General features: G+C 36.6%; 1 protein-coding gene across 1 annotated transcript in view; it reads right to left on the bottom strand.

Moving 5' to 3' along the window:
* SPTLC1 (serine palmitoyltransferase long chain base subunit 1) overlaps positions 1-27544 on the bottom strand; it is a 37579-nt gene that overhangs the window by 8888 nt on the left and 1147 nt on the right. Inside the window, exons 2-12 of the mRNA XM_082075786.1 lie at positions 26754-26861; positions 19235-19329; positions 15339-15432; positions 14801-14873; positions 9056-9188; positions 7181-7310; positions 5287-5376; positions 4467-4574; positions 2889-2984; positions 2483-2579; positions 1198-1252 (exon numbers count right to left, since the gene is read on the bottom strand). Of these exons, the coding sequence (XP_081931912.1) occupies positions 1198-1252; positions 2483-2579; positions 2889-2984; positions 4467-4574; positions 5287-5376; positions 7181-7310; positions 9056-9188; positions 14801-14873; positions 15339-15432; positions 19235-19329; positions 26754-26861 (1079 nt within the window). The remainder of the gene's footprint in view (positions 1-1197; positions 1253-2482; positions 2580-2888; positions 2985-4466; positions 4575-5286; positions 5377-7180; positions 7311-9055; positions 9189-14800; positions 14874-15338; positions 15433-19234; positions 19330-26753; positions 26862-27544) is intronic.

Raw genomic sequence — 27544 nt, forward strand, 5'->3', positions numbered from 1 at the left:
GCTGATAATTTTTCCTTTTATTTTTTTCCCACATTTTAAACATATTTATAATTATAAACTAAAAATGACAGGTAGAGAAGAATATTACAATTATTCTTCTTTTAGCTCAATCATAACATTACTAGGAAAGAAGAGATGCTAATAGTTTTCAAGTTACTCTAAAATTTTAATTTCAAGCATAGAAGCACCTGGCTATCTTTGACATGAAAGCCTATGCATTTTAAATCACGTGGAAACAAACCATGTAGAAAGAGAACACAGCCAAAGGAGACAAGGATTATTTGATGGTAGAATTATTCCAAAGAAGCTGAATGTAGCTAAAGTTTTAACGTAAAACATATACTAAGCATGAAACTACACATTTGGAATAACAAGCAACTCACACTGAATAACTAAGTGACTAATACTGCAAAAAATCAGCCAGTATAATAAATTGTGCATTACAGATTTTGTGTGCACGTTTAAACATTGTTCATTTCTGTAACACGTAACAGAACACTTCTGAAGAAAATTATTTGTAAAATACCAGCTAAGACATCTATTCTGCATATTAAACAGTTGTTGAATACTCACAGTAATTTCTATATTTTTTAGTATCAAAACCTGTCAGGAAAAAAAGCTATTACTCAGGATAGCCATCTTTTAAAACAGGATAGTGTTAGGAAACTTTAAACAGAATCCTGACTTTTCAGATAAATTCTAGGAATTTTCTATGTGCCTCTATAATAATGAGTACTTTCTATTACTATTCACCATTCGAGTCTCACATGTAAGAACAATATTGTACTAAAAGTGATTGCAAGATGCGCTGAGTTGTCTGAAAGACCATCTGTTAAGCTACACCCCAAATGGTTTTACTTAAACTTTTTTTTTTTTCCCCAAATGCTTATCAACACTCTCCTGAAGACTTAAATTCGTAAGGGATTGAAAATATCCTCACTAGCATTAAGGTGTAATCTCATTTCTATATTTGTATAGGGATTTTAAAAACTTGGACTTGTCTTAGCAGCATAACAGAGACAGCTGGGAAAGCTGGTATGTCTTCATTTAAGACATACATTACTTAGCATACATATCACAGTCTAAGCATCTCTAAAGCCAGAAACAGATTTGGGCAAGGGCAGTTCTTTAAAGCTGGTATTACGGAAGCACAGTCAAATCAACAACAGCCAGAAAAACACCAATAGACACACTTACCCCTGTAAAGCTTTGTGAATTCGTTCGCATTTAGCCCGGAGAGTCTGAAAAATGTCTACACACACACATACACAAAAATAAAGGAAAGGCTTAGATATCCTGTTTCTGTATTACATTTCTGTAAGTATAAAACTTTTTTAAAAGCATTTGGAAGGAAAACAAAAATATAGGTATCTATCGAAGTACTACATCTTTTCACTACTCTTCATAATGTTCCTGATTCCCATTTCTTCCAGGAAATGACAAATGCATTACTTGCCTTTATCTTGTTACTCCAGCTGTGTTGGTTCATGATCATATGGAAAGGATGACACAAACACTTGGTAACGGGATTGAAATGGCAGGTCCAGCTTATTTATATCTATAAAATATCTACAGCCATGCAGACTCTCTTCCTTATTCTTTTCACCAGGTCACTGCAGATCCTTAAACAGGGAACCGTGACTCCTGGATCTGCAAACCTTGGTTCTTTTCCTCAGTAAAGGTTGACCCTCCACTACAGCTAACAGTCCCATAACATACTCAATCTTTTCTTGCATTTGTTTAACTTCTGAGGACTAGGCGTGGGCTACCCAGTAGTTTTTATTTAGTTGGGACGAATTAAATACTGCACCTCTCTGCAGATGTTCTCAAGTCTCTTGACGCTAATGAAGGTTAAAAACAAATTCACACAGATTTGGCCAATTTTGTCCTTTTCATATGCTTCTTACCTCCTCCACCCCCTGCCAAGAAATGTCTCTTAGATTCTAGCAACAAGAGCAATTATCTGATTCCTACAGTGGAAACTCCTGCCTGCCACCTTTATCCATAGGTCCTGTACTTGGTCTTGTCTTGAAGCTTACTTGGAGAAGAAAAAAAATTATGTAGTGCAAGTAGAAAGGAATGGGTTGTTCAATCCTGAGGAAATAAATACATTCCCATTTATTTCTCTTTAACTTGTCCTTGCTCCATTTGTCTTGAAGGAATTTATTTTCAAGGAAGAAGCATATCACTAGTCTATAAAGCAAAATAATAACTTCTTATTTGCTTAGTGATAACCATCTCTGTCCCTCCTAGCCTCAACTAACTCTCCCATTTTCATGTGGAAGAAGTGGAGGAAACACCGAAGAATAAAAGTAGGATGGGAAGTTAGGTGAAGAAAAAAATCATGCATGTAAAATTAATCGGCTGAAAAAGAGAAAGGACTTAGAAGACTAAACAGATGAGGATTGAAGTAACTCATACTTCTCTCAACTAATTTTGGGTGAAGAAAGACTAAAAAATAAGATTTTCCTGAATTAAGTACCTGGATTATCTTCCATAATATTCAGAGCTTCAATAGCAGCAGCAGCTAACAAAGGAGGTAGGGATGCAGAAAAGCAGTAGCCTTGACCAGACAATCGCTGTGGGGGAAAAAGAAAAAATAATAATAATTTTTAAAAATCACTTTTTTGTTTATAGCAGTATAGACAATGTTTTAAAAGTTAATTCATGTACATTTAAACAGCCTCTCCTCCACTCTTCCAGGTTCATGGAGGATTTAAAGTAGGTCTCCATTCCACCTGCAATATTTCATAGAACCAGACAGTTTCTGTATAGAATCAAATGTTGCATATAAATTATAACACTCCTTGGAAATTGATACTATTAACTAACTCTTATTTCTAATTAATTAATCCTGCCACACCATATAAAAATGAGACCTGGCTTACCTGATGGTCAATAATAAAAGATCTTCCACAGCAAAATCCTCCAATAGAAGCCAGTGAATTTTCCATGTTTGCACTAATAAGATCTATATCATCAATCTGCCAGTTAAATTGACAAGTTATTAACAGATGTTTTTGAGCACATCAAGTCTATAAGGTAAATCTATTAAAGATGTATATTTTTTCATATTACCATCAATACTAGAGAAGATCTACCAAACTATCACATATTAAAATGAAGCTACAAGTGAAATAAGGATTTTAAGCAATATAAGAGGACTTGAGAAATTGAGATCTATGGATCTGTAGCTGATTTACATAGGATCACACTTTTCCATGCATTGCAATGTGAAGAACATAAACAGAAAAAACAAATTACATAGACACAGGTGACAATTCCTCAAAGCACTGTGACAGCATGCTTTAAGAATGTAATTAGTCCAACTGAAGCCAGTAGGAGTTAGAATGTGATCAAAATTGACCATAAGTCTAGTTAAATCAGAATGTGAACCTTAGAGACACAGTTGTCTTACTTCACTTGTTAGCTGCAAACATGCCAGGCTCTGTAATGCACACTCATGACCACTGCTACAAATTCCCATTCTGAGCAGACAACACTTTAAGATTATGTTTGTAAATGAATTTAACATAGAAGAAAATTAATCAGATGGCACTTGGTAAGCATCATGGTAGCGTTGTTTGCTTCCTTTTCTAAAGCTGTTTAGCATTCATTTTTCTATTTTCCACATTTAGTATTAAGACACCTACAATTAAAACAATAGCAGATAAGAGAAGACTGAATGAATTCTCAGAATTTGATATTTCACTTCCAAGCTGAACTTGGACACTGTCAGAATGTAGTGAGAGATGCTCCACACTAAGACACTGGCAATCGAAAGAACACTTCTTCGTTCCCCAGCTCAGGTGGTTGTGATAGCAAACAACTGCAAGGACACTGCTTAGGATTTCCAAAGTACTCTGCAGCTGAATAAACACTACAAAAGGTAGACTCTTGGAAAAATACTTTGGCTTAACCTGTTAGTAGAGTAGTAAGACAACTTATTTGAAAGAACCATCAAAAGCTTCATCCTACATGGTATTTCAAAAGGATGGACCCAATTTGAAATCACATTTCTTTGAAACTGGGTCTACATTTTTCAAACACCCTCTATATTTCCCTCAGAGGAGTAAAAGGCAATAGAGCAAGGCACACTGGTTATACACTGAAAAGATTTTTCTGACTTAGCCCTAGCCTCCAAATATTTCTGTGCAAGTATGATACTTTCAAGTGTATGTGGCTGGAAAATACTCATCTCACTGAGTGTCCAAAAAAAGCATAAAATTATGCATTGTAATAATTCTTTTGTTATCTTCCCCATTAAACATAAGTAAAATTACTTCAAGTAAGCACATGAAAGAAAAGTGCCAAGATCTGAATGATTTAAAACTGACAAAGTATGTGTAAATTTCTATTGTACATTACTAAACACTGCTAATGCTACAGGTATAAGAAATCTATTGCTCAATTTGCTCCTGTACAAGTCTCTTGCTCACAGCAAAACTCACAAAAAAAGCACTTACATTTATTCCAAAGTGTTCAGTAATTCCTCTTCCATGTTCTCCAAGGACCCCAAAGGAAAGGCTCTCCTCCAAAAATATTCTCACTTTGTATTTATACTTCAATTTTATCTAAAATAGAGCAAATTATATAAAATACAAGTTAAGCTCATCAGAATTTGGTAAGAAAATGCATGGGGCAGATAAGGTAAAGACAGACAAGTACAGTATCCTGAATACTGCAAATCTGTCAGCTCTAGAGTCGTGTTCTGGCATTAAGACATTTTAAAAGCCTTCAAAATTCTTCCACCATGTAAGACTAAATTTCATAAATGTTCATATACTAAAACAACTTTGATTTTTTCTTTTAAAATAAGCTATCTAGTACTTTCAAGATGATGTATTTTCACAGCATTTCTTCCATTATCTACTAGAATTAGTCAATTTATGCTGAATAGCAAATGTTTTCCTTGGAGTCACTGTTTATGACAAGGTTTTTTTGCAATTTTGGGGGGGTTGGTTTAGATATTACTTAGTTTAATGATTCAGTATCATACAGCATAGCTGAAAATACAGTATATTTTACAGGTTAAAAACTAAGATCACAATCAGATATTCATTTGCAAGTCTCATTACGTATAGCTTCAGAATCCTAATCCTGATCAGAAGTTTCAAAGCAATGTAAGATGTGGAATTGCTGTTTATCAGTAGAGTTTAAGAAAGCAATAAGGTAAACAAACTGCATGCAGAGCTTTTCTGTGTAGGCTTAACTATATGTTACTGTTATTTCATCAGCCACATGTTTTCATATGGAGAGCCTAAAAGGCAAATTGAAACCACTTACCAATTCTGGAAGAGGGCAAACATCTCCTGTGTTCATATATAATCCTTCCACTACAATAAATCTTCGAGTTACACGGGCCTTGCGAGGATTCTTCAGAGAAAGATATGGTTTCAGATTATATAAATTGTTACTAACAAGCAAGGGGCTCTGGAGATTTTTTGATAGAGAAGGACAGTAATGGGAAGGGAAGGAAGGTAATGTCTCTTTCAAGTAAGATTCTACTTAAGTTTAAATAGTGTTTATCATTTGTAACAGAAATTGTAATGCTTCATTGGACTAGTGTTTTTTTTTATTTTGTAATAATTTTAAAGCTTTTAACTCTCACACAAGATTTAAAATGCCTTGTTCTGCAACAAATCATAACAAACCCATACAACCACAAAATAAATACTAACAAATCTTTGCCTCTATTATATTAATCATTAATCTGAGCATTTAGAAGGCTTTGTGTTTTGTGCACCAGGATTCTCAATGCAGCACAAACACAAGTAGTGTCTTCATAAAACACAATCCGTAAGTATTTGTAACATTCAAGTTACAAACTCCTTGTTCGATCTCTGGACAACAGAGGCAAAAAGAATATCCTGCACTGGTTTCTGTTTAAACTTCAATGGTTTGATTTTTGTTCTTTTAAAATGTCATATCCTAGTATTTACTTTAAACGTGTTTATATCTTTTGAGCAAGGACATTAAATCATGCTTCTTACCTTTTTCAGTTCTTGTATAAGGATTCAGAGAACACCTATTTGACTTTTCTGAGTGGTAGGCACCAAAACTAGGCACAGTCCACTCTGTAAACTGGACCAACTCTAGTGGTATGATCTACCCTTTCCTAGTCAGTACATCTGAGTTAAACACATATGGTCTATATCAAGCTCTTGGCCACCAACTTTATGTTCACATTCAGCTAATTACATTAAGAAATGAAGCATGCAGCTAAATCAAAGCACTCTGCTCTAACAAACCAAATGTGTTACACAAATTGCATCACTAGTCTGTCAACCACATCTAAAAACTCATGTAAAGATTATCTGACAAGATGTATCTTCCATTAAGGTAATGTAACTACTGTGTTGTCTAGAAATTTGCTATTAATCAGATCCATTACTGATTTAGACTGATGTTAGCTGATTTGCTTATAATTACGCAGTTCATCTACTTTATTTTTGTGTTAGCACAAAATCGGCTTTCTTCCAATTGTCTGTAACTTTGCAGCATTCTGTGAACAAGGTACATAATGGTGATAGCTCTTCAGCTAATTCTTTTAAAATTAATTAAGTTATCTGTACTAGCTGATCCTGATTTCAGTAGCTGCTTTTGGACACCCTTTTGTATTCCTGTCAGAATGAGAAGGAAGCCAACAAACTGACCCAATTTTTTCAAGAAAGAGAATATCTTAAGAGTTGAGTGCAAGATAGGGGAAGAGTCTAAGAAAAAAAAATAAGAACCATGTTGATTTTATAAATTACAAGGTTAGGACTAGCCATTTTTGTGCTGATTTTACAGTGCAGCATTTAAACTGATAATTAACTTACATTATTTATTAGGTAAATGCAGTGATAAAAATTTCTAAGTCAAAAAAATAGTTCCATAATAGTTTTTTTAAAAAATAAAATAATCTCACACTTCAGTCATCTGCCCATAAAGGTATTCCCCCACTACCAACACCTGTAAGCTCACTTCCACTGGTTATGCAGGCAAATGCAACTAAATATATATATATATATTTTTAAATCCACCTTAATTACATAAGCAACATTAACTATTCAATAAATATAGGAAAACCAAGTAAGTGCCTAGAAGCATTGCATCCATTCATTTATATAACACAGTAAAAAAAAACATGGGGGAGGTGGCACAAAAGAGTACAAATATTTCTTCAAAGGAATGGTACCTTTTGATCTTCAGTCTCTTGTTCCTTCAACAGTTGCTCAAGGTCAGCCATATCATTATGCTTAAATAACTTGATGTTACTACGAGATGCTTGTAAACCCTTCTGAATAGCAAAGCAGGCAGCTTCATCTCTGTAAATACAGCAAGCCCTTCTAAGTTTGCACTAGGTTTAACAATTATTCAAAGAAAGCTGGCTATTAGGACTGTACTGCTTTTGAGCAAATATCTGTACTTAGGTTTAGTTAAAACTAGATTTATTAAAGCATCATATATTTTCTTTACACTTTGAAAACTCATTTCCAAAGCTTCTCAACTTTCCTATGCACTACAACCACTAAAAGCGAGCCAACAGCTTTTTTTCTTGAAGCGTACACTGGTCCTTTTGTTTGCATGTGACACCAGTTTATTTGAGCACAGCATTCCATGGACCGGGTATACTACCACGGTAATCATCCCAGAAACCTCTCACTCCTTCTGCTCTGGGTCTTAGAAAAAAAGTGCCTGTGACATTTATAGTGGTCCTTCAAGTATTCACAATCTGCTTTTTAATATCCTTTGGGAATTAGTATCTCAGCATTCAAAGAACTATCCGTCATTTTTAAGTACTGGAAAAGCAAATCTCTGAGCACAATAGGGTATGCAATTTCACGGTTGCTTAAGTTGAGTAATCGTCTAAAAGTGGCAACTAAATTAAACCTTCTGCACATGCTAAATGTAGTAATTTCAACCAAGTTGATTTTCAATATGGTGAGATCTTTTTTCACTGAGAAGCTGAAACAGTACAAGATAGCTAAATCCAGGATATACTGACATCTTGAATAGTGTGCACAAACAATCCTGGTTGTCCATCTCAAAAAACCTGATCTAGAAAAACGTTCAAAGATGACAAAAAAAATCCATGATCAAATTTATGAAAAAAACTCTGCAAAAGAAGTGAAATAGGCTGCAAGTCTTAAGCTTAGAAAAGGAAGTACTAAGAAAGATTATGGCAGACAAATTGTTGTGGCTTAACCCCCAGCAGGCAGCTAAGCTCCAAGTAGCCACTCACTCCTCCCATGGACAAGTTGCATCAGTTCACTGTCTAAAAATAAAATGCATCAGTTGAAATTAGTAGATGCAATATTAAAAATAGGTACTACTTCATGTTTTTTCTCATAAAATGTTCAAGTTAAACTGTGAAACTACATGTCATAGAAGCATTGTGGATATTAAAGATTTACAAAGGTACTAAAAGAATAACAAGGCTTAAGAAAAATCCATCAACTATTACTAAATCAAAACCCTCCTCTCTGGCTCAGAAAGTTTTGAGTATAGGTACATTGTTTCTCCTGCTTTTTAATTCTCCTTAGAGAAATTACAACTGGCTACTCTCACAGACCACATACTGGGCTTGCTGAATCCTGCATAGCTGGTTTTGTGTTATTTTAAAATGTACCAATATTTATTCAACTAATCCGTTGCAAATATGCATGACGGGAACAACTGTCTTCCAAGGAAGGTGAAAAGCCAGCAGTAAATAGCAGGAAAGCAAATATGACTGTACAGTTTCTCAAGAAGAAAACCAGGTATTAGACTTCTGTTAGTTCTGGCATTCACAAGTTTAGTTTAGTTTGAGTGTGTTGTTGGTCTGTTTGTTTGTTTTGTTGTTTTTTTTCAGCGGAGTGCCTAAGTCTGCTCTTCCACAATAAAAGCAGGAGCTGATTTGATTTGGTGTATTTGGTGAAGAAAAGATACTTGAGCTTTGCACAACAAAATACTTGATCAAAAGCAGCATCATTTTCTAAACAGTTAATTTAATACGATTAACAATACTGAAAAGGAAAAAATGAAAGGAAAACTCTAATCTGCAGTTTCCCTGGTAGATCACAATACTTACACAAACACAATGTCACCTCTTTTTGAATATGCAGGAATTGCACTGGCAATTGTTGCAAATCCGTAGGAGTATATAATAGCTTCCTCTGTCCTCATGAATTTTGCTAGTCGTTCTTCTAATTCTAAGTGCACATCTATTTGAGAGAAGAATTGAAAAGATCTTAGATAGTTTACTTGTTTTCATATCAGAAAGACTATTGTTGCTTTCAGCAACCACCTAATTGAAGCAAACAGAACACTAATTCATAGGAAGAGCATTACAACAAATAACTTCCAAAAAACAGCTGCAACTGATCCAGCCTCACTCAAACTGATAAGTAGAAGCTTTGATAGATCTGAAAACATTTATGTAATGTGGTTCTCTCATGTTCTTATGCAATGGTAATTAAAATCTACTTGTGATTAGACTACAAGTGAACGATGCAGCGCTCATGGACTATGACTAGGGGGCACACTTACTACAGTCAGACAACAAATAGCTATGTAATTTATAGTGATTATGAGGTCCTGTTGGCAGACTGTCAATTCTCCCAAGCTGATGCTTCCACTGCATACAGCATAGCTATCATAACAGAAAACAGCTCTTGTCAGGTTGCATTTACATACCATCTCCTGAACACAGTTCAGCCAATTGAAAAGGTCATCATCTCCACACCAGAGATTACTCACCCTTAAGATAAATCGACACAATTACACACAGAGTGTTTCCCAAACCAATTTGGTTGAAGTGACCCATGTTAGAAACAAAACACCACTAAATCAAAAGATTAAGAAGGTTAATACCACAAGGTGAGTGGATTGTCACTGCAGAAAGGTGACCACAGCATTAAGTATTCTGCCTAAGCAAAATAACCTGTATTAGACAAGCTGTTATTTTAATTGTGCAACTCTATTGCCACTACCTGCTTCTGCTAGAAAATGTTACTCAGAGAATTATGCCTTTTATCAGCTGGAAATAAGCAAGATTAAAGGGCAAATAGAGGTTCTTAGTGTGTGACTTGAAAGATCACTTTTGACCAAATGTTACCTTTCCACAATTATTGGAAGTTCATTGAAACTAAAATCAAATCAGACAACATCAGTTAAAAATACAGATTCTTCAATAGCCTATGAGGCACAGTTATGTCCATGTTGCTATTTCTAGCCAGGGACCAACAACAAAGGTGTAGGACAAAAGGACTTTGTAAATCTCTTTACCATACTAGATGAAAACTTAGCATAACCTTAACCCAAAAGCGCACATCCACTTGATTAATATACTTCTACAATAAAAGTAAAACTTCTATCTCCAAACAGCTCCCTTCCAACCACACTCAAGAGCAATTTTATCTATCGACTGTAAACTATAAATCTTTGACAATGCTTTCCTAATATTTACTTTGGCATCAAAACCAAAATGGAATGGAATTATTTTACTTATTTTTCCACTGGTTTTTAAATTGAAACAAAAACTTTAATCACTTATTATTTGAAAGTTTTCTTTTGCTACTTTGATCCACCTGTATTGGATATACCAAACACTTTGAGAAACCCAGAACAGCCTTTGTTCTCCAAAGTCTCTGGAAGGAAGGATACTGATTTATCTAATCTACTTTCTGACAGAGATTTTAAGCAGTCCTTTTTCAGAATTTTTGTATATTTCCTTCATTGTAATATGGACTTCAGAACCAATCAAACCATCTCCAGTCAGCCTTCAAAACAGGATAGATGAACTTCAATTCAATTATTGAACAAAAATCCCAAGACAGATCTTTTTCTGTCAGCAAGCACCAAACAAAAAGAGACTGGCCACACGGTACTTAAATCATGCAATATAAACAACATTCAGCCAAAAATGTTTATTAGTGAAGCCCTGCCCATAGAGGATAACAAATTATGGGAAACAAGGACAGAACTACTACTTAGAGTGCCCAGCTATTGATACCTACTGAGAAAATATGTTTTGTTTGAGTGTAAAAAACTGCCTACATCCTTTTACTAAAAAACTGGAAAAGATGATGAGACCATCAGAGTTAAAAATGAAAACTTCAGTGCTTCTCACTGAGCTTTACTCAGCAACAACCACAACTACAATGAGAAAGGTCTAGGTAAAAACAGCAGATGAAAGAAATACTGTCAGCAACAATGAGCTAATTAATATAATCAGATTTGTGTTAAGAAAAAAATTTTACAAGCCTAGTAAATTTTACCAAGGGCAAGAACATTTAAGTTCAGAATGATATACAGCATACACAAATTTCATACATCATTACATAAGGGAATGAATTCTTCGTATAACTGTGAGATTAAAAAGCTTTAGACAGTATTAAGGCTTCACTACCATTCTACCATGATAAAAACAGAATACTCCGTGGCTCTCATATTCTTTATTGCAATGATTTGCTTTAGTCTGGTTACATTACTTGGATTAGCCTAGCTTAAGTGAAAACTGCAAACACTGCCTAGAGTACATTTGCACAGAGGAAGATATGATTGGAAAAGCTTTCTATGAAACTATGAAACCTTAACAAAGCTGTTATTGTCCACAACTGCTATGAAGTGCCTGTTTAGTGCCTAGCATGTGCTCACATACAAGTCAAAAGCAGAACTGAGACCAAATCCCACTTTGTCTTTTATATATTTTATCAGGTAGCCAGTCTTCATCTTCACAGTAACACTGAAATTGTGGCTGCAAGGCTATCAACACTAAAAAAAACCCAAAACACCACCTCAGATGTGATAGACCCTCAGCTGTCATTATGGAGAAAATAAAAACGAACAACAACAACATAAAAATTCAGTTATTTGTGAATATAATAGTATTTCAGGCTTATCATAGAATAAAGGCATGGATAAAGTTTTCAGGTATACAGCACAAAGAACAAATCTCTTAACTAAATCTACCAAGTCCCTTCAAACAGGCAGAGATATGAAGAATCAAGTCTCCATTCAAAATAAATTATAACATGGTATCTATGTTTCCAAAGAAAGAGACCTCTAATATTGGTATGAAATATCAGTCCCTAAGAGGGGATAATTCTGAGTGACAACAATTGACAATCATCAACTAAATCCTATATAGTTAAGTAAGAGGAAAATACATAGTTCTGGACACAACATGACTCATTTCCGAAAGTCAAAGCCACAAAAAGTTGCATGAAAAGTTTGAGGCACACAACACTGCTGATGTAAGAAGTTTCTCATTAGAGATTCACAATCCTGCAATACACAAATGTTTGAAGTCAAGGGAAAATGGGGAGACAGTCTGTGATCCAGCAAGAATCACAGAATCAACTGGGTTGAAAAGACCTCAGAGATCATCAAGTCCAACCCTTGGTCCAACTCCAGTCCATTGACTAGATCATGGCACTAAGTGCCATGTCCAATCTCAGTTTAAAATCCTCCAGGGATGGTGAGTCCACCACCTCCCTGGGCAGGCCTTTCCAATGCCTGACCACTTTCTCTGTAAAGAATTTCTTCCTAATATCCAGCCTAAATTTCCCCTGGCAGAGTTTAAGCCCATGCCCCCTTGCCCTGTTGCTAACTGCCTGGGAGAAGAGACCAATCCCCACCTGGCTATAACTTCCCTTCAGGTAGTTATAGAGAGTGATGAGGTCACCTCTAAGCCTCCTCTTCTCCAGATTAAACAACCCCAGCTCCCTCAGCCTCTCCCCATAGGTCTTGTGTTCGAGTCCCTTCACCGGTCTTGTTGCTCTTCTCTGGACACGCTCCAGCACTTGAATATCTTTCCTGAACTGAGGGGCCCAGAACTGAACACAATACTCCAGGTGTGGCCTCACCAATGCAGAGTACAGGGGAAAGATCACTTCCCTTGTCCTGCTGACCACGCTATTTTTGATACAGGACAGGATACCATTGGCCTTCTTGGCCACCTGGGCACACTGTTGGCTCATGTTGAGCTTCCTGTCAATTAGTACCCCCAGGTCCCTTTCTGCCTCACTGCTCTCCAGCCACTCTGTGCCCAGCCTGTAGCTGCAGGGTGTTGTTGTGGCCAAAGTGCAGGACCCGGCGCTTGGTCTTGTTGAACTTCATCCCATTGGAATCAGCCCATTTTTCCAGTCTATCCAGATCCCTCTGCAGAGCCCTCCTGCCCTCCAGCAGGTCGACACTCCCTCCCAACTTGGTGTCATCAGCAAATTTGCTGATGATGGTCTCAATCCCCTCATCTAAATAATCAATAAAGATGTTAAACAGGACTGGACCCAACACTGACCCCTGGGGAACACCACTAGTGACTGGCCGCCAGCTAGATGCAGCCCCATTCACCAGCACTCTCTGGGCCCGGCCCTCCAGCCAGTTCTTAACCCAGCAGGTGTTTATCTCAATTTTAAAACCAATTTTCCATTACTTTTTCTGTAAAAGATATCTCAAATAGCTGAGTATAACAATTTCCTCACTGGTGATGTCATGCAGCAATATCACAGATTATTATACCCTGCTTTGTGAAATGGAGCATTTACCAAAAAAATTCAGAAGCCAATAAACAGCAACTAAACCAAAAGTAAAACCTATACAGTTTGGGTCTTAGGATTAGACCTCTAAAGATGGCAAGAAACAATCCAAGGAATTTCTTACCAGAGAAAATAAACCTTTAACTAGTCAGTTTCAAATAATTGCTAGAAAGAACTGAAGTGAAAGATTCCACAAAACTTAAAACTGGCTTGGACTCAAAAGGCAGGAGGCATTAGTTCACAAGTTTCTTTGAGCTTTTCAATGTTTTTTGAAAAAAAAGCCCGTGCGAATTCCACCAGATCACTGCTGAACTGTGGTCAGTGAGGGAATCTAGCTTCCTGAAAGAGCTCTACTAATCACTGGGCTACCATCACCTTCTTTTGAAATGAATTAAGGTTCTAGGCTAATGAACAAACTACAAGATTAATATCAAAGACTCAATTTCACTCTGATATATACACTCCTAACAAATCACAATAGGTACAGTGGCTGGCTTACCACTTAAAGGACTAGCTTGATTAACTGAGAAAAGTTCAAGTTCGTCTTGAATTGAAGTCAAGGCATGGGAAGCTAACTCTATGAAATCATTTGAATACAATCATGCTCTGAAGAGACTGGAAAGAGACTGGAAAGTTCACAAGATGATGAGTTGATGGTTTTAGCCTGCAACTGTGCGGCTAATTCATGCATTACACTTTGGTTTTCATGCACTATTTTGAAACAGCAATACCAGTAAAGAACTGTTTCCAGAGACTTATATTTAACAACTTGCTACTTCTTAAAATGAAAGAAAGAACCCTCAGTAACACCTGCTTGTGTCACAAAATCTCTAGATTACAACACTAAAGTTATCAGTAAAGGAAAACTTCATTTTGACTACAGTATTATATAAGCTTTACTAATAATCTTTATCAGAGAAATCGGACTGCCCTCTTGTGGTCTACTTAGAAACTTACTAATTCACACTTAAATTCACCATGCATTATCAAATTCTAACACGTTTATTTTATCTTTCTACTATGGTTACCAAAACTAAAACAGATGATATTTAACTTTGCAACTCTCCTCCAAGACCAGCATTATAAAGAGTAAGTAAACACAAAAAAATAATAAGAAACAAAGCCAGAAACAATAAACGCTACTAATCCTTAACAGTAACAGCAAGAAGTGTGTTAGAGGGTAACTATTCTTCATACTGACAGAAATAATGTGTTGCTTATATATAATACTATTTTGGCTGACTTAAGAAACCAGCTTGACCACAGTTAAAGACAGATCAAAGAAATGTACTCACCAAAAGTACCATAGAATCCTCTAGGTCCACAAGTACCAACACCATATTTCTTTAGAGATGCTTGTGCCGCACTCTTTGACAGAAAAAAATTACAAGAAATATTTTTTCATACACTAGATCTCTAAGTCTTCCATATACTTCACACTGACAATTTTGTACCAATGTATACAGGTTAATTCTTGCATCATGCAACATGACCTACTTTATAGGAAGTATAATAATGTACTGAATTATACAAATTAATTTAACACCAAAACTATTTTAGACAAGTGTTTAAGAATCATTCACTGTATTCTCACGATCAGGACATTAGATACTAATCTAGCTTGATAATCAGCTAGTACGTAGTAGGTACACCAGACTAAATGTAGTAAAAAGACAAATTCAAATAGCATAAAATTACAAGTTTTATAATCCCCCTTGCTGCTTTAGAAGCATACTTCCTTGACAAAAACTGTGCCTTCTTAAGTCATTCTTAATTTGAAGATTACATACAAAGAGGAATAACCACAGAAATACAGTAACTGGAAAAGCTCACCTTAACTTTTTCATTATCCAAAAGTCCAAGAAAGTTAAATGATGCAAAGTTTATACATTCCTTGCCATTAACAGTGATTATATGGGTGGGAGGACTGGAAAAAAAATGTCAGACCTATTGTTATGAATGAACAGTTGCTATTTTCATAAACAGTCAAACAGTGCTGGAATTTTGTGTTTCAACAGTGAAAGGCACACAGCATTTTTCAAGAGTCCCTCTTTCCACTTCCTCCTGTGCAGCTGCCAATCAATATTTAAGTTCAGTGTTGAGTAACAAATATACTACCATATTCAGCAAAAGCTGTATTCCTGTATTTTAATAAAAAAATCATAAATACCTTCCTGAGATATTTAATGGTTCCTTGTGGAAAACTTAATTAATACAAAGATGATTGCTGAAGCGGCAAAGTAATATCTATTTGAAAGAAGGAATACTACAAGTAAAAAGGACATTCCATTGCTGCTTACTTTCGTGATAAAAACAAATTTAAAACCAATGTTTTTGTCACAAAGCAAATGCACAATACCAATCTTGTACTGAATGGGGCTCCTGAAACATAGGTACTAGCTGTAAGCAGACAAAAGTATTGTGTTAACTGTTATCTTAAGTATCCAATTCTGTTTAATCCATCACAGTTTGAACAACTCATGTAATCAGGAAATACAGAAAGTGTGAAAACACTCAATATTAACAAATGAACAAGAACAGCAAAAGGCCGAGACATTTTCTGTCCTAAAAAATTATGATTCATAAAAACAGTTATTAAAAACATAAAGATAAAAATAGCTATTACCCATTTAAACACAAACATCACATCTGTGTGCTGTATTCTAAAGCAATCCAGTTTTGGCTATTATACACTTCAATACTACAAAATCAAAAGTTACAATTAATCACTCAAGAGTGTTGAGAAGTTTCAAAGCTAAGCCAAATACAAAACCTTATGTCTGCCCATTTCTGTATGCGTTGTCAAAAATTACAGATGAGATCATATACTATTCCTCAAACACAATAGTTTCAACAAGCTCTTCCCATGTGGAAACTAGCACTGAGCAATTTTCACAATCAAAATTAAACAGGGCTGCTCAAATACCAAATGTCTGTGCAGAGCTGCTCCAGTATTCCAATGGGCATCTTTGGTGTGCAAAGCAAATAAACTGTAAGTCTAAGCTATTCACTACAAATTAAGAAAAACACTGAACTGCCTGAACTTCACTTAAAAAACCTCCATGATTTTGTTTCGTATCAGTTCACTTCAAAAATTAAGCAGGTTGCTTCAACCAAGTAATTGCAAAGCTTGCAAACAGCTTTGGAAAGCTTTCTGCTAACATGGTACATGTGCCGTGCATCTTCATTACTGTCATTCCATGACATTAAATGGACACAAGGTGAAGCAGATTCCACAAAGGAGCAGTCCTGCATTACGGCTGAGCATCTTCTGCGTAGCAGTAGCATATTATACTGATGCACAGCACCTTGTCTTGGAGAATTCACTGCCATTAAAAATACACCTGGATGCGCTCCTCTGTCTTGCTCATCAATGAACTGCATCAAATGCTGCAAGTCCTGTTACATGAAACAACTGCTTAGGTTCACAGATATTCACAAGAGCAGACCAGCATCTATCCATTTTGGCATTAACACAAGGTTCAGTATATTCGCAGCATACTATTGAACCTGGTAAATTTAAAACAAATTGCCTCCACAGCTCCACGTCTCAAACCTAGAAAATACACTCATGTTCATCAACAACTTGCCCCTAACAAAGCTGCAGCCCTCATGATATGGCCACACTTTGCTATCAGAATTTTACCCAAACTTCTAAAGGAACACTCATGGTTAGGCACTAAATATTCATACAAAAGTTTATTCCAGTGAATAATTATATCCAAAACATGGATGCTAACAGAATCATAAACCCTTCCTTTCAACATCAAAAACCACAAGTCTTTGCAAAAGGAAAACAGTGAAACACTTAATTTCTTTCACATTTCTCCCGTCCTCTAGTACAATACAGTTCATTAAGTATCATGGTTAGGACAAGATTGAGCTGGAACTGTAAATAAAACTGTAAATAAAAATATAAATATAAATGTCAAGCTACATTCAAAGAACTTGCCAGTAAGTCCTTCAGGAATTGTTTCTTTTAAGGACTGAAAGCACTCCATCTGTATTGGGACGTCTCACTCATCTCTTAAGTGTTGTATGTATTGAAAAAACAGCCACAGAAGATTATAAAGTTAATAAAAGCCAGATCATTAGTTCCTTTTTATTTTAAAGCAAAATGAGAATCACCATGGAAATTTTGCAGACATACTGTTTCAGGAAATAGGTTTACATTTTCTGAACCACATCTTGTACAACTAATCTATCATGTATAGATTAGTTCACAGAAAGGGAACCACAAGATCTAACTAATTTCTGGACTGTGACCGAGCCATTATAGGTAACTTCTTCACCGCTGACTCAAGATTGGTCACCTTTTTGGTTTGGACAATTCTCTGTGTTATTGGCTTTGCTTATCATTCGGTGTTACTGGGATATGCAAGCGTTCAGCAGAAAGGAGCACACTAACATAAGGAGGAAGTCTGCCTTCCCCTCACAGGAGGTCAAAATTTTTACTGAAGTATTTCATACTTCCTCAGTGGTTATAAGCCTACCCAGGCATTACTGCAAATATGCAATGTTAAACCACCACATACTAAGATAAGGAAGATCTATGTAAATCACCGTTCACATGGACTTTAACACACAGAAATCACTGAGAGAAGACTATATCACTAGCATCGATAGGATCCCCTTAAAGTACTAAGTAAAGAGAGGATAGAAATGCTCTTGAGCTGGAATTAGGATGCACTCTCATTTCTGTATTAATTCTGAAACATGGATTAAGTTTATAGTTCAAGTTATAACTTCGTAGCTGTTGAGCAACATGCAGGACAGTAGTGAGTTGTCAGTTTAAATCTCACAAGACAAATGCCAACTTTTCCCCATAGTTACTATTAAGTTCACCAGTCACCACATATCAACATTCTGTCACAATACATTCCCTAACTGTAAGCACTGGCATGTTCTGAATAATTTAAATGTTTTCTGAGCCAATCTAAAAGATATATTTGTTCAGATTTTTTTCAAACATCCAACACTTCCTTTAACTCCACAGTACTGCTTGTTTCAAAATTCTGAACAATAATACGATTGTTCACATCACAGTTGATTAAAATTGGCCTGTCTTTCCCTAGAAAGACTTTCCTGTGGTGGCAGAATCATCAAAATGGAGCTCTCTGTGACAGCAAATAATTGTGCTCTGTCACTAAAATATTCTAAATTATTAGTGTCACTAGAGAGGTATTAAGAATGTTTAGATTGTAGAAGTCACTAACATAAAGAAATCTGAAGCTTGTGAAAGAAATTTCAAAGCAATTTCTGAAATACTGTGACTCTTACAAAAGTCAGCACCCATTTTAAAAGCATTGTAACACACAAGAAAGTAATGCTGAGCCATAATTTCCTCAAAGAACAACTTTGCCACCAAGCATCTCCACTCCTGATTGGCCAAAGAGAAACAACTTTTCATGAATTGCCAAGTGGCTGGCCACAGTACCAGTTTCTTCTGAAGTGATTCGTGATGATACAGTTTTACCCCAACCTCTACATAGAAGGTGGTAACCATTTTTGGGGGCTACATATTCAGAAAAATGACACAAATTGCTATTAAACAATACAGAGCCATAATGAAGGCAAAGTCATAGTGCCCCTCTTCGCACCCCAAAAATGCAATTCATTTATGAAAGGTTTTAAGGACATGGAAATGCTTAGTACAACATACACTTAAAAATAGAGATACCAAGTATTTCGGTTGAAATAAAAACAAAATTTGTTTTGGTTACATTTACCCTGAAACAACATTGTAGTTGAGAGCTGGATGATCTTTTGGTACAGGAGATACAAGAGGCTCTGGCTGCCATTCTTCAATCAACTCTTCTTTTTCCTGAACAGGAGATAAGAAATACTGCTCAAAAAGGATTTCCATTAGAAAAGAAATTTTTTGGTAATAACCAGTTAGTAATAGTTGTATAAGAAATGATGTATGCTAATAGGTATCACCTTTCTGAGACACTTAGAATTTATATTATCTCTGTACGTTCAACTGAGGGTCTCTGAATTCTTCAAAGGGAAAGGGATATAAAGATAGCCCAGCCCAGCATTAAAGATCTCATATGATGATCAAGAGAAGAGATAGTAACGTGGTGTCCCTGCCAAGTTTTATCAATACTATTTCACTCAATCCATTAATTATTAAAATCCTCCCCTACAGTCTATGTAACTGAATATGAATTACATAAAAATTGAATATAAACTGCCTCACTTTACATTCTCAAGTCTTCAACAGTGCTGTTTAAACAACCATGGCATTAGAATACTTGGCAAAGTAACACACATGTGAGCAGGACACAATGGAGAAAAACTGCCAAATGCTTGAGAAATGGTAATAACAACTACTAAATCACTTATCTGACACCTAACCATGGAGGAATACTGAATGTACATTCATTTTCAAAGTGCTTAAAACTATTTGGAAAACCTCAGCTAGATGATTTTCCAAAGGACATGCAGTGGACCAGCATAACAGGTGCATTAGACTAGTTTCACACAAATTAGCAACCACTCAGGCAAATCACCAACATCATCCTTCATACCATGAAAGCAGAACTTTTCCAGAGGATTATTTACTAACGCAGCAAGACATATCTGATGTTAACAGACTATCTTGGAACAGTATGAATACAATGGGTTTTTATTGTCTATTATTTCAAAAAGCAGTAGAATTTTTAAGGCTACTTATTTCAATACCAAAATATAAATTCAGCAATCATTTTTTGAAAACACCACAGAAATACACCTTTCCGTTTTTGCTTTTTTTCCAAACAGACTGTTCAAAGCCTTTGACGTCAAAACCAAATTAAGATATGAAAAAATCACCTACACACAACAATACAATTAGTCTCCTGCATTTTCATAGCTTTCCTTTTACTAAGCTAATTAATAACTTTGTTTCCAGGTATTTCCAAAGTATTAATTAATATCCCAGGAACTCCACAGAGGTCTATTTCAGAAAAAAACAAAAGGAAATTTCAATAGTCCTGTATTTCATAAAATACAACTTTTATACAAGCATAGTCATTTGTGTTTCTAATATTTTGCAGAGGTTCTTTGAATACCTTTTAATTGAACTTTCTCATGTTAAATTTCCTACTGAAATTTAACCCATGGGACATATCTTTCAAAAGAAACAAAATGCCATTAATATGTGCAACAGAGCTGAATTTAGCCAGTATTTTGAAGTGGCTCCACTTATGTTAGAAAATGTGCTTACTTTCTTTAGCCACCACAGGACAGACCCCAGCTGGAGCCTTGTACACAATTGTGCATATATCGAAATGCTACGCAACATACATACTGCTACATCTGCTACATTAAACTAAGGGATTTTATTAATTTATCCTGTAATAGTGCCATCTTGTAGAAGGTCTAATAGCATATTTCAATGCTTCAATTAAAAAAATCCAAGCGGGTAACTGAGGACCAGAGAACAGAACAATAATAAATTAAGCTTGTGTAAATACTATTGACTATGATTCATTGCTGCATTCTATTATCAACCCTCATGTTTGACGTGGCTCAGCAAATATCTCAAGAACCCTACAGGAAAAGATTTCCAGATGATGCACTCTATCAAGATGAATATGCACTGCAGTACCAAAATGGTGGAAAAGGAGCACCCAAAGTCAGTTTTATCTCAAAGAACCATAACCCTCTATGCTAAACTCCATGGATCCAAGAAAGAGAGTAGCTATTCCATCCTTGTCTCAGAACAGGTGCTAGTATGCATCTCAATCTTGTGTTTCTATTCAAAAAACAAAATCAAAGATGTAATTTATGACTACGTGTGCTGACCCACATCACCACAAGCCAGTAGCTGCTACAGTACAGTCCTCTCCCAGACACATACATGTTCCTGTTCCTTGTGTTGAGATAGGCAGTTACAAAACCAGACAATAAGCTTGTTCAGAAAAAAGATCAAGATGAAAACTAACTCAGCAAAAGCAGGATGGATATACAGCAAAGTAGTTCCAACCTAGACTGGCTGATGGTACTGAGAAACCATATCCTGAGTTACCATTTCCCAGTAGTATCTTACACCTTCTCACAGGAGTTCAGACAGACTTCTGAAAATCAGAAAGTAGGATTTACACTCACGCAACCTTCTCTCTGTTCCTATGATAGTTGTGTTGAAATGCCCCACATTCCTGACAGATGGAGCAGCTCGCACCAATCATCTTGTGTTCATTTTAGAGCACAGGGTGGGGGTTTTTTGTTTGTTTTGGTTGTTCTTTTTTTCTTTTAATGAGAAAGTAGAATAAATCAGGTGAGAAGTGGTACAGCCTGTCAGTTATGGAAGGATAAATAAGGAAAGCATTAGGTGACATCAAATGCCTAAAAGGAAAGGACTTGAGAAGAATGGTGTTTCTTCTTTTTAAAACCTGAATGCAAAGAACACTTGAACAGCTTTTATACAACATAGTTCAAAGGCAGAGTAGGCAACATAACATACCTTTTCTTCAAAGATGGCAGAACTAAATCTGCGCAAGTATGTACTCCGCTTTTTCATTTACATCTAATTTTTTGAACTAAGGGTACAAAAATGCCACTAAGCAGCTTAGCAACCGATACACAAATTCAATTGAAATATTTTTTCCACAGAGTCTAGTAGAAAGAAAAATATTATTTATAGAAGGACCCTGTTTAGCTACAATAAATGAAGACAGTACAGCTGCAGTTGAGATCTGTGAACATAACGATAATGAGCAATACCTAATTAGTACTTCTCTCTCCCATTTGTACTAAGTTGCAAGAAGTTTCCAATCTTTCCTTTGAAATGTTTGTAGCACACAAACTAACAGCAGAGGTGCCAAGCCACAGATGAGATGTAGCAACATCCTGATGCTTTTCTTACCACAAAATAAGATCTACAGGAGAAGACTAATTCTCATTTCAAACAATACCGTTTTACTAATTCTAGCTCACATTCATTCTCCTCATCTGTTACATGGCATTTTGCTTTTTCATGGACAGAGGAACATAAACAACAAACACATGTCTCCTGTTTCCACATGTAGTTAGCACAGGCAGTAGTTTACCAAAAGCTTTTATTATAGAAGTTCCCTCATTATGGTGGGGGATTGGAGATGTCAGTGATTAAAATGAGTACAAATCTCAACCTAAAACAGGCATCCACACTGCAGATGGGACAGTCCACGCCCTTTCCTCCTTCCATTCACCAAATGTCTTAGTACACTGGTCCATCCTCATGATGGTTCATGACCATCTTCCTCTGACCAAAAAGACAGAGCAGAGGCAGGCTTTCGCACAGTGACCTCACATCCAGAACAGCACTTTTATCTTCTGCCTTCTGAAGAGGCACCAAATTTCAGAACAATAATATTAATTGTCAAACACATAGAGAAAACAGATTTTAATTCGCAATGTAACATCATAAATATGTAGTTGATTCTCTTGTTTCTCCTCAGTTCAAGCTACTGGAAATATCCACTTGATGAAAACAATTAACTCAAAACTTTCCACTTCCACTCTCTTGGGCTGTAACGTAAATGAACTCATTTCTCAGCTCTTCCTCTTTCCCTTTTATAAATATTTTTAATTTATATGAACACAAATGTTAAATAAAATACACATGTCAATATAAAATTTCTAAAATTTCTATAAAATATATAAGCATTTTAAATATATTAAGCTAAATATATACACACATATATATAAATAAAATTGCTTTAGGTGGTTATATTTTACTGGTTCTGGTTTTTACTTTTTAAATGCCAGATACCTTGGGTAAGAGAAACACTTCAGTATAAACACATCCAACCCAAATTATTTAAGTAAGTTGCATTGTTGACCCTGGCTTTTTAGAAAAGTTAGCAATTATGTTCAAGAAGACAGTTCGTGGCCAGCACTAGTGCTTTGAAACAGTGTCACACATGCATCTGTGTCAATATCCAAAGATTAATTATATTTTTTACTTGCTGGTTGTCAAGTAAAAGGTTTTTAATTTCACAGTAGTTATAGAATCACATATCAGCACGGCACAAACTGGCACAAACAATGGGCATGCTAGTTAGAAATTTGTCTCTTTCAAGCTATGCTAATACTTAAGAGAATCTTCACCTACACAGGGAGTCTTAACTCAAAGTGACTTAAAACCTTTATAAGAACAGACAACATCTCCTCTTCCCTATAGAAGATTGATCTCTCAAGGCTACTCTTGCAAGAGAGAGTTCTTGTGGCCTACAGTAGTTCACAGTCATGCATTAAACACTTGTCTCTGACAGGAATTTTTCAGCTTCCTGACTAATATTGCTGTAATAGAACTGCTCCCACGCTATTACCACAGTGAAAATTCTAAAAACAAAGAAAACAACTATTACTCCCATCCATAAATGGTGAGGTGTGTCTCCTAGTAAGACTTCGGCAATTTTGAGAGAAAAGCTCAGTATCTTTTACTGCAGAGCAAAAGACACATACATCTGGAGGGCACCTTGCTTTCACAAAAATGGGTGTTGGCTGCAGAGAAAGACTGTGGCCAAACGATGCCATGCAACCTCCCATAGCCCACTGCAGTCCGCAGTGGTACTTTGCCGCATTACATAGATTTTATTTTGGGTGAAAAGCCCACACAAATCTGTATGTCTAGCACCCTGTCTGGCAACAGACTTATTTGTACTTCCCAAAATCCCAAACCATCATGAACTCAGAGTCGCAGAGAAGTACTCCACGTTTTTAGTTAATGATTTAGGAGTTCTCATTATTTTAGTAATAGAACCAATAAGAATAGATACAAACACTGTTAAAGGATGACAGACAGCTGAAAGCTGATTCCTGCACCAGATTTTATAGCACTCTTGCTACACGTTTGACTAAACCCAGAAGCCACCTTCAGGGTGGATTTCTTCACTGTTCTAGAAGTATGACTCCTAAGTGGACTAGGTTGCACAATATCTCATCTACCTCTGGTTCCCCAGGACAGACTGGTCCTGACAGATCACATTAAAATGGCAGTAGTGGTATTCTTCAGCTCTGGTCTGGCAGCATCCCCAACAATAATTCACAGAGAAGCTCCAAGTATCATGAGTGGCTGACATAAAGGCAGCCTGAGCTGGCCTGTCTCCAGTGCCTGTACCTGAGCAACCCAGTATTTTTTTCTGGTGTACCACAGCATGAATAAAACTGGAACAAATCAGAAGGCAAATCAGTAGTGTCCACACTGAACAGCTGGCATGTTATGACATGCAGCTCAACACGCACACAGAAGCCTGGCTGTGTGTGATCTCGTGTGGTACGAAACAGACTGTACTGTATTCTTCACAGCAGCTCATACAGGTCTGTGTTTTAGATCTGTGACCAAAACAATGCTGATAACACACTAACATTGTAGTTCTTGCTGAGCAGTGTTTGGACAGTGTTAAGGCCTTCTGCTTCTCACTTGGCCACAACAGTGAATAGACTGGAGGGTGCACAAGAATCTGGGAGGGGACACAACCAGGCAAGATGACCTCAACTAACCAAAGAGATATTCCATATCATACAACGTCATGCTCAATCAGGCGGTGTCCCAGGATCCACGTACCTGCTTCCACCACCTCTGCATTTCCCTCTTGCCCTTTAGTTTGACCAGCAGGTCTCCACTCAGCCATGCTGGCTTCTTGCCCACCTTACCTGATTTCTTATGCCTGGGATCGAGAGCTCTTGTGCTCAATGGAAAACATCCTTAAAAATCGGCCAGCTCTGTTCTGCTCCCTTGTCCCTGAGAGCAGTTTCCCAGGGGATCCTGCTGACTAACTCCTTGAGGAGCTGGAAGTTGGCTTTACTAAAATTCAGGGTTCTAACTTTACTTTCCTCTTCACCTGTCCCACATTCCTCAGGCAAACTCCATGAGCGTGTGATCACTGCAACCCAGGCTGTCTCCAATCTTGATGTCATAGATTAGCTCATTTGCATTGGTGACCATCAGGTCCAGTATCACGTCCCTCCTGGTAGGGCTGTCTGTTTATTACCTGGCTCAAGAAGTTTTCCTCAATGCACTCCAGCCTACAGCTCACCATGCTACTTTTCCAGCAGATGTCAGGGTGGTTGAAATCCCCCAGTAGGACAAGAGCCTGCTAGCCTAATGCCTCCTGTTGCTACAGATGCCTCCTGTAGATGGAAAGTACTTCCAAACATACTTCCAAAGTAAGAGTAGTCCAAAAAGAGGATACTGCCTGCAGATTAGCTCACACCTACAGCTTTGTGCCTCCAGACCCTACATCCTGTTCACTGATTTTGAAACACATTACATTGAGCTCACATCCTTAACATGTATCCTCAGCGAGAGTAAGATCAAAAGCATGCAAGCATGATATAGATGGGAAATACAAGGTAAAATAAAATACCTATAAATCTATTTCAGAAACTTCCCCAGTACCATGAAGAAATTCCAGTGGTTTAGTCAATTCATAAAGGTTACAATTCTTCTGAAGCTCTAGCAAACTAAGCTTGTTTGTCATACGGGACTTCAGATCATTCAGATCAACTCCTTACATACACAGGCTGGTAGTCAAATTGCAGTACATTGCTATAGTTCATCTTTGACTGAGAATAATCCATGTGTCCTTGTTTGCCTCACTATTTCACATTCAGAGAGTGCATCCAATCATCCTTTGCATATATCCAATGGCATCCTCTCACATTATGCAGCAAGCCAAATTATAGACCATGTCTCAGACAAACTAGTCCAGGGACATCTTCAAAACAAACTCTACTCATTCCTGATGGTCTCCAGTCAGAAATCATGGAGAAATTCCAGTCTCCATCAAGAATTACAGCATTCTTTTTTTGAGACAACTACATTGCAAAAGAAGAAAACTGCCACTATACTACAAAGTCTTCTATAACCTACTTAACACCATAAACTCTCAGAGTTATTACTCACAGATACCACATGTACAGACTGATCATTTTCCTACTCTCTATACTAATTTTGTTTGTTGGGTTTTTTTTTTAGTGTAGCTTCCATTTTTAAAACAAAGCCATCCATTGAGCAGAGCTTATGTCAGCTTCTCATAGTTAAGCCATCATGGTCATATCAATTCTTTTATATTTCTCAGACTCTCAATCACGGTGCTATTTTAAAAGCACAAACTGAAGCATTTAAGCAATAAGTAGTTCCTTAGTCCAAAGTAAGCTTACACTTTGAAATCCTAAAAAAAATCGGCACAATTTATTATGCAGCAGTGGCCCAACAGCCAAATATATCAATAGCTATAAACTGTTTCTCTAAAGAAAAGTATTTTTCCACCATACCTTAGGTGTTAGATCAGATCGCTCTTGAAGCTTATATGTCTTCGAGAAAAGAAGTCTGATTATCCATAGGATTAGAATTCCTTCCAAAATGAGATGATAAGCAGGAGCCTGAAAATAAAAGCATAAAAATAAGTCTATACAGTATTCTATTTGAATCAGTGCGACACTATGCAACAGTTTCTTTTTTGCTAGTTTCACTCAGAAAAAAAGACAAAGCTGATCATCAGCTACTGTGTATTTCCAAGTCAGTAAAAATTATAATTATATGAAAGTGGACTGCTTTGTAACTACTACTTGTAGCTGTTAACTTGAGTTTGAATAGATTTATTCTGTTGTTAATAAAGAAGGCACACTCTAAACTGATAAGCGGCTTCGGTTCCACACACGCACACAAACTGAATATTGAGAGTAAAGGCAGATAAGCCATACGGGTTGCACCAGTACCTGTAAAAGTGGAAAGGTTTCACAACAAGCAGAAGTCACCTGAGAGCTTCAATGTCTGTGTCACCTGTACACATCAACTTCAACCCTTCGTTCTTATAATTTATAGTCCACCAGCATCGACCAGCTACTATAATTTACAAAGAAACCTAATCCTGTCCTCATAGCCCATTTTTGTTAGTTTCACAGGCACTTAGAGCAGGTATAACCCAATACTGTCACGAGAATTAGTTCTGCCCCTGTGTCATTTACTCTCTTGTGTCTACACTGTGGATGTCTACTACTTTTAAAAGACTCAAAGTGCACACACACTATTGCACTCCCTCTTCAACTCAGTGGAAGAGCTCCCA

The sequence above is a fragment of the Streptopelia decaocto genome, assembly GCF_964273445.1.
Source record: "Streptopelia decaocto genome assembly, chromosome: Z".
NCBI classification, from domain to species: Eukaryota; Metazoa; Chordata; class Aves; order Columbiformes; family Columbidae; genus Streptopelia; species Streptopelia decaocto.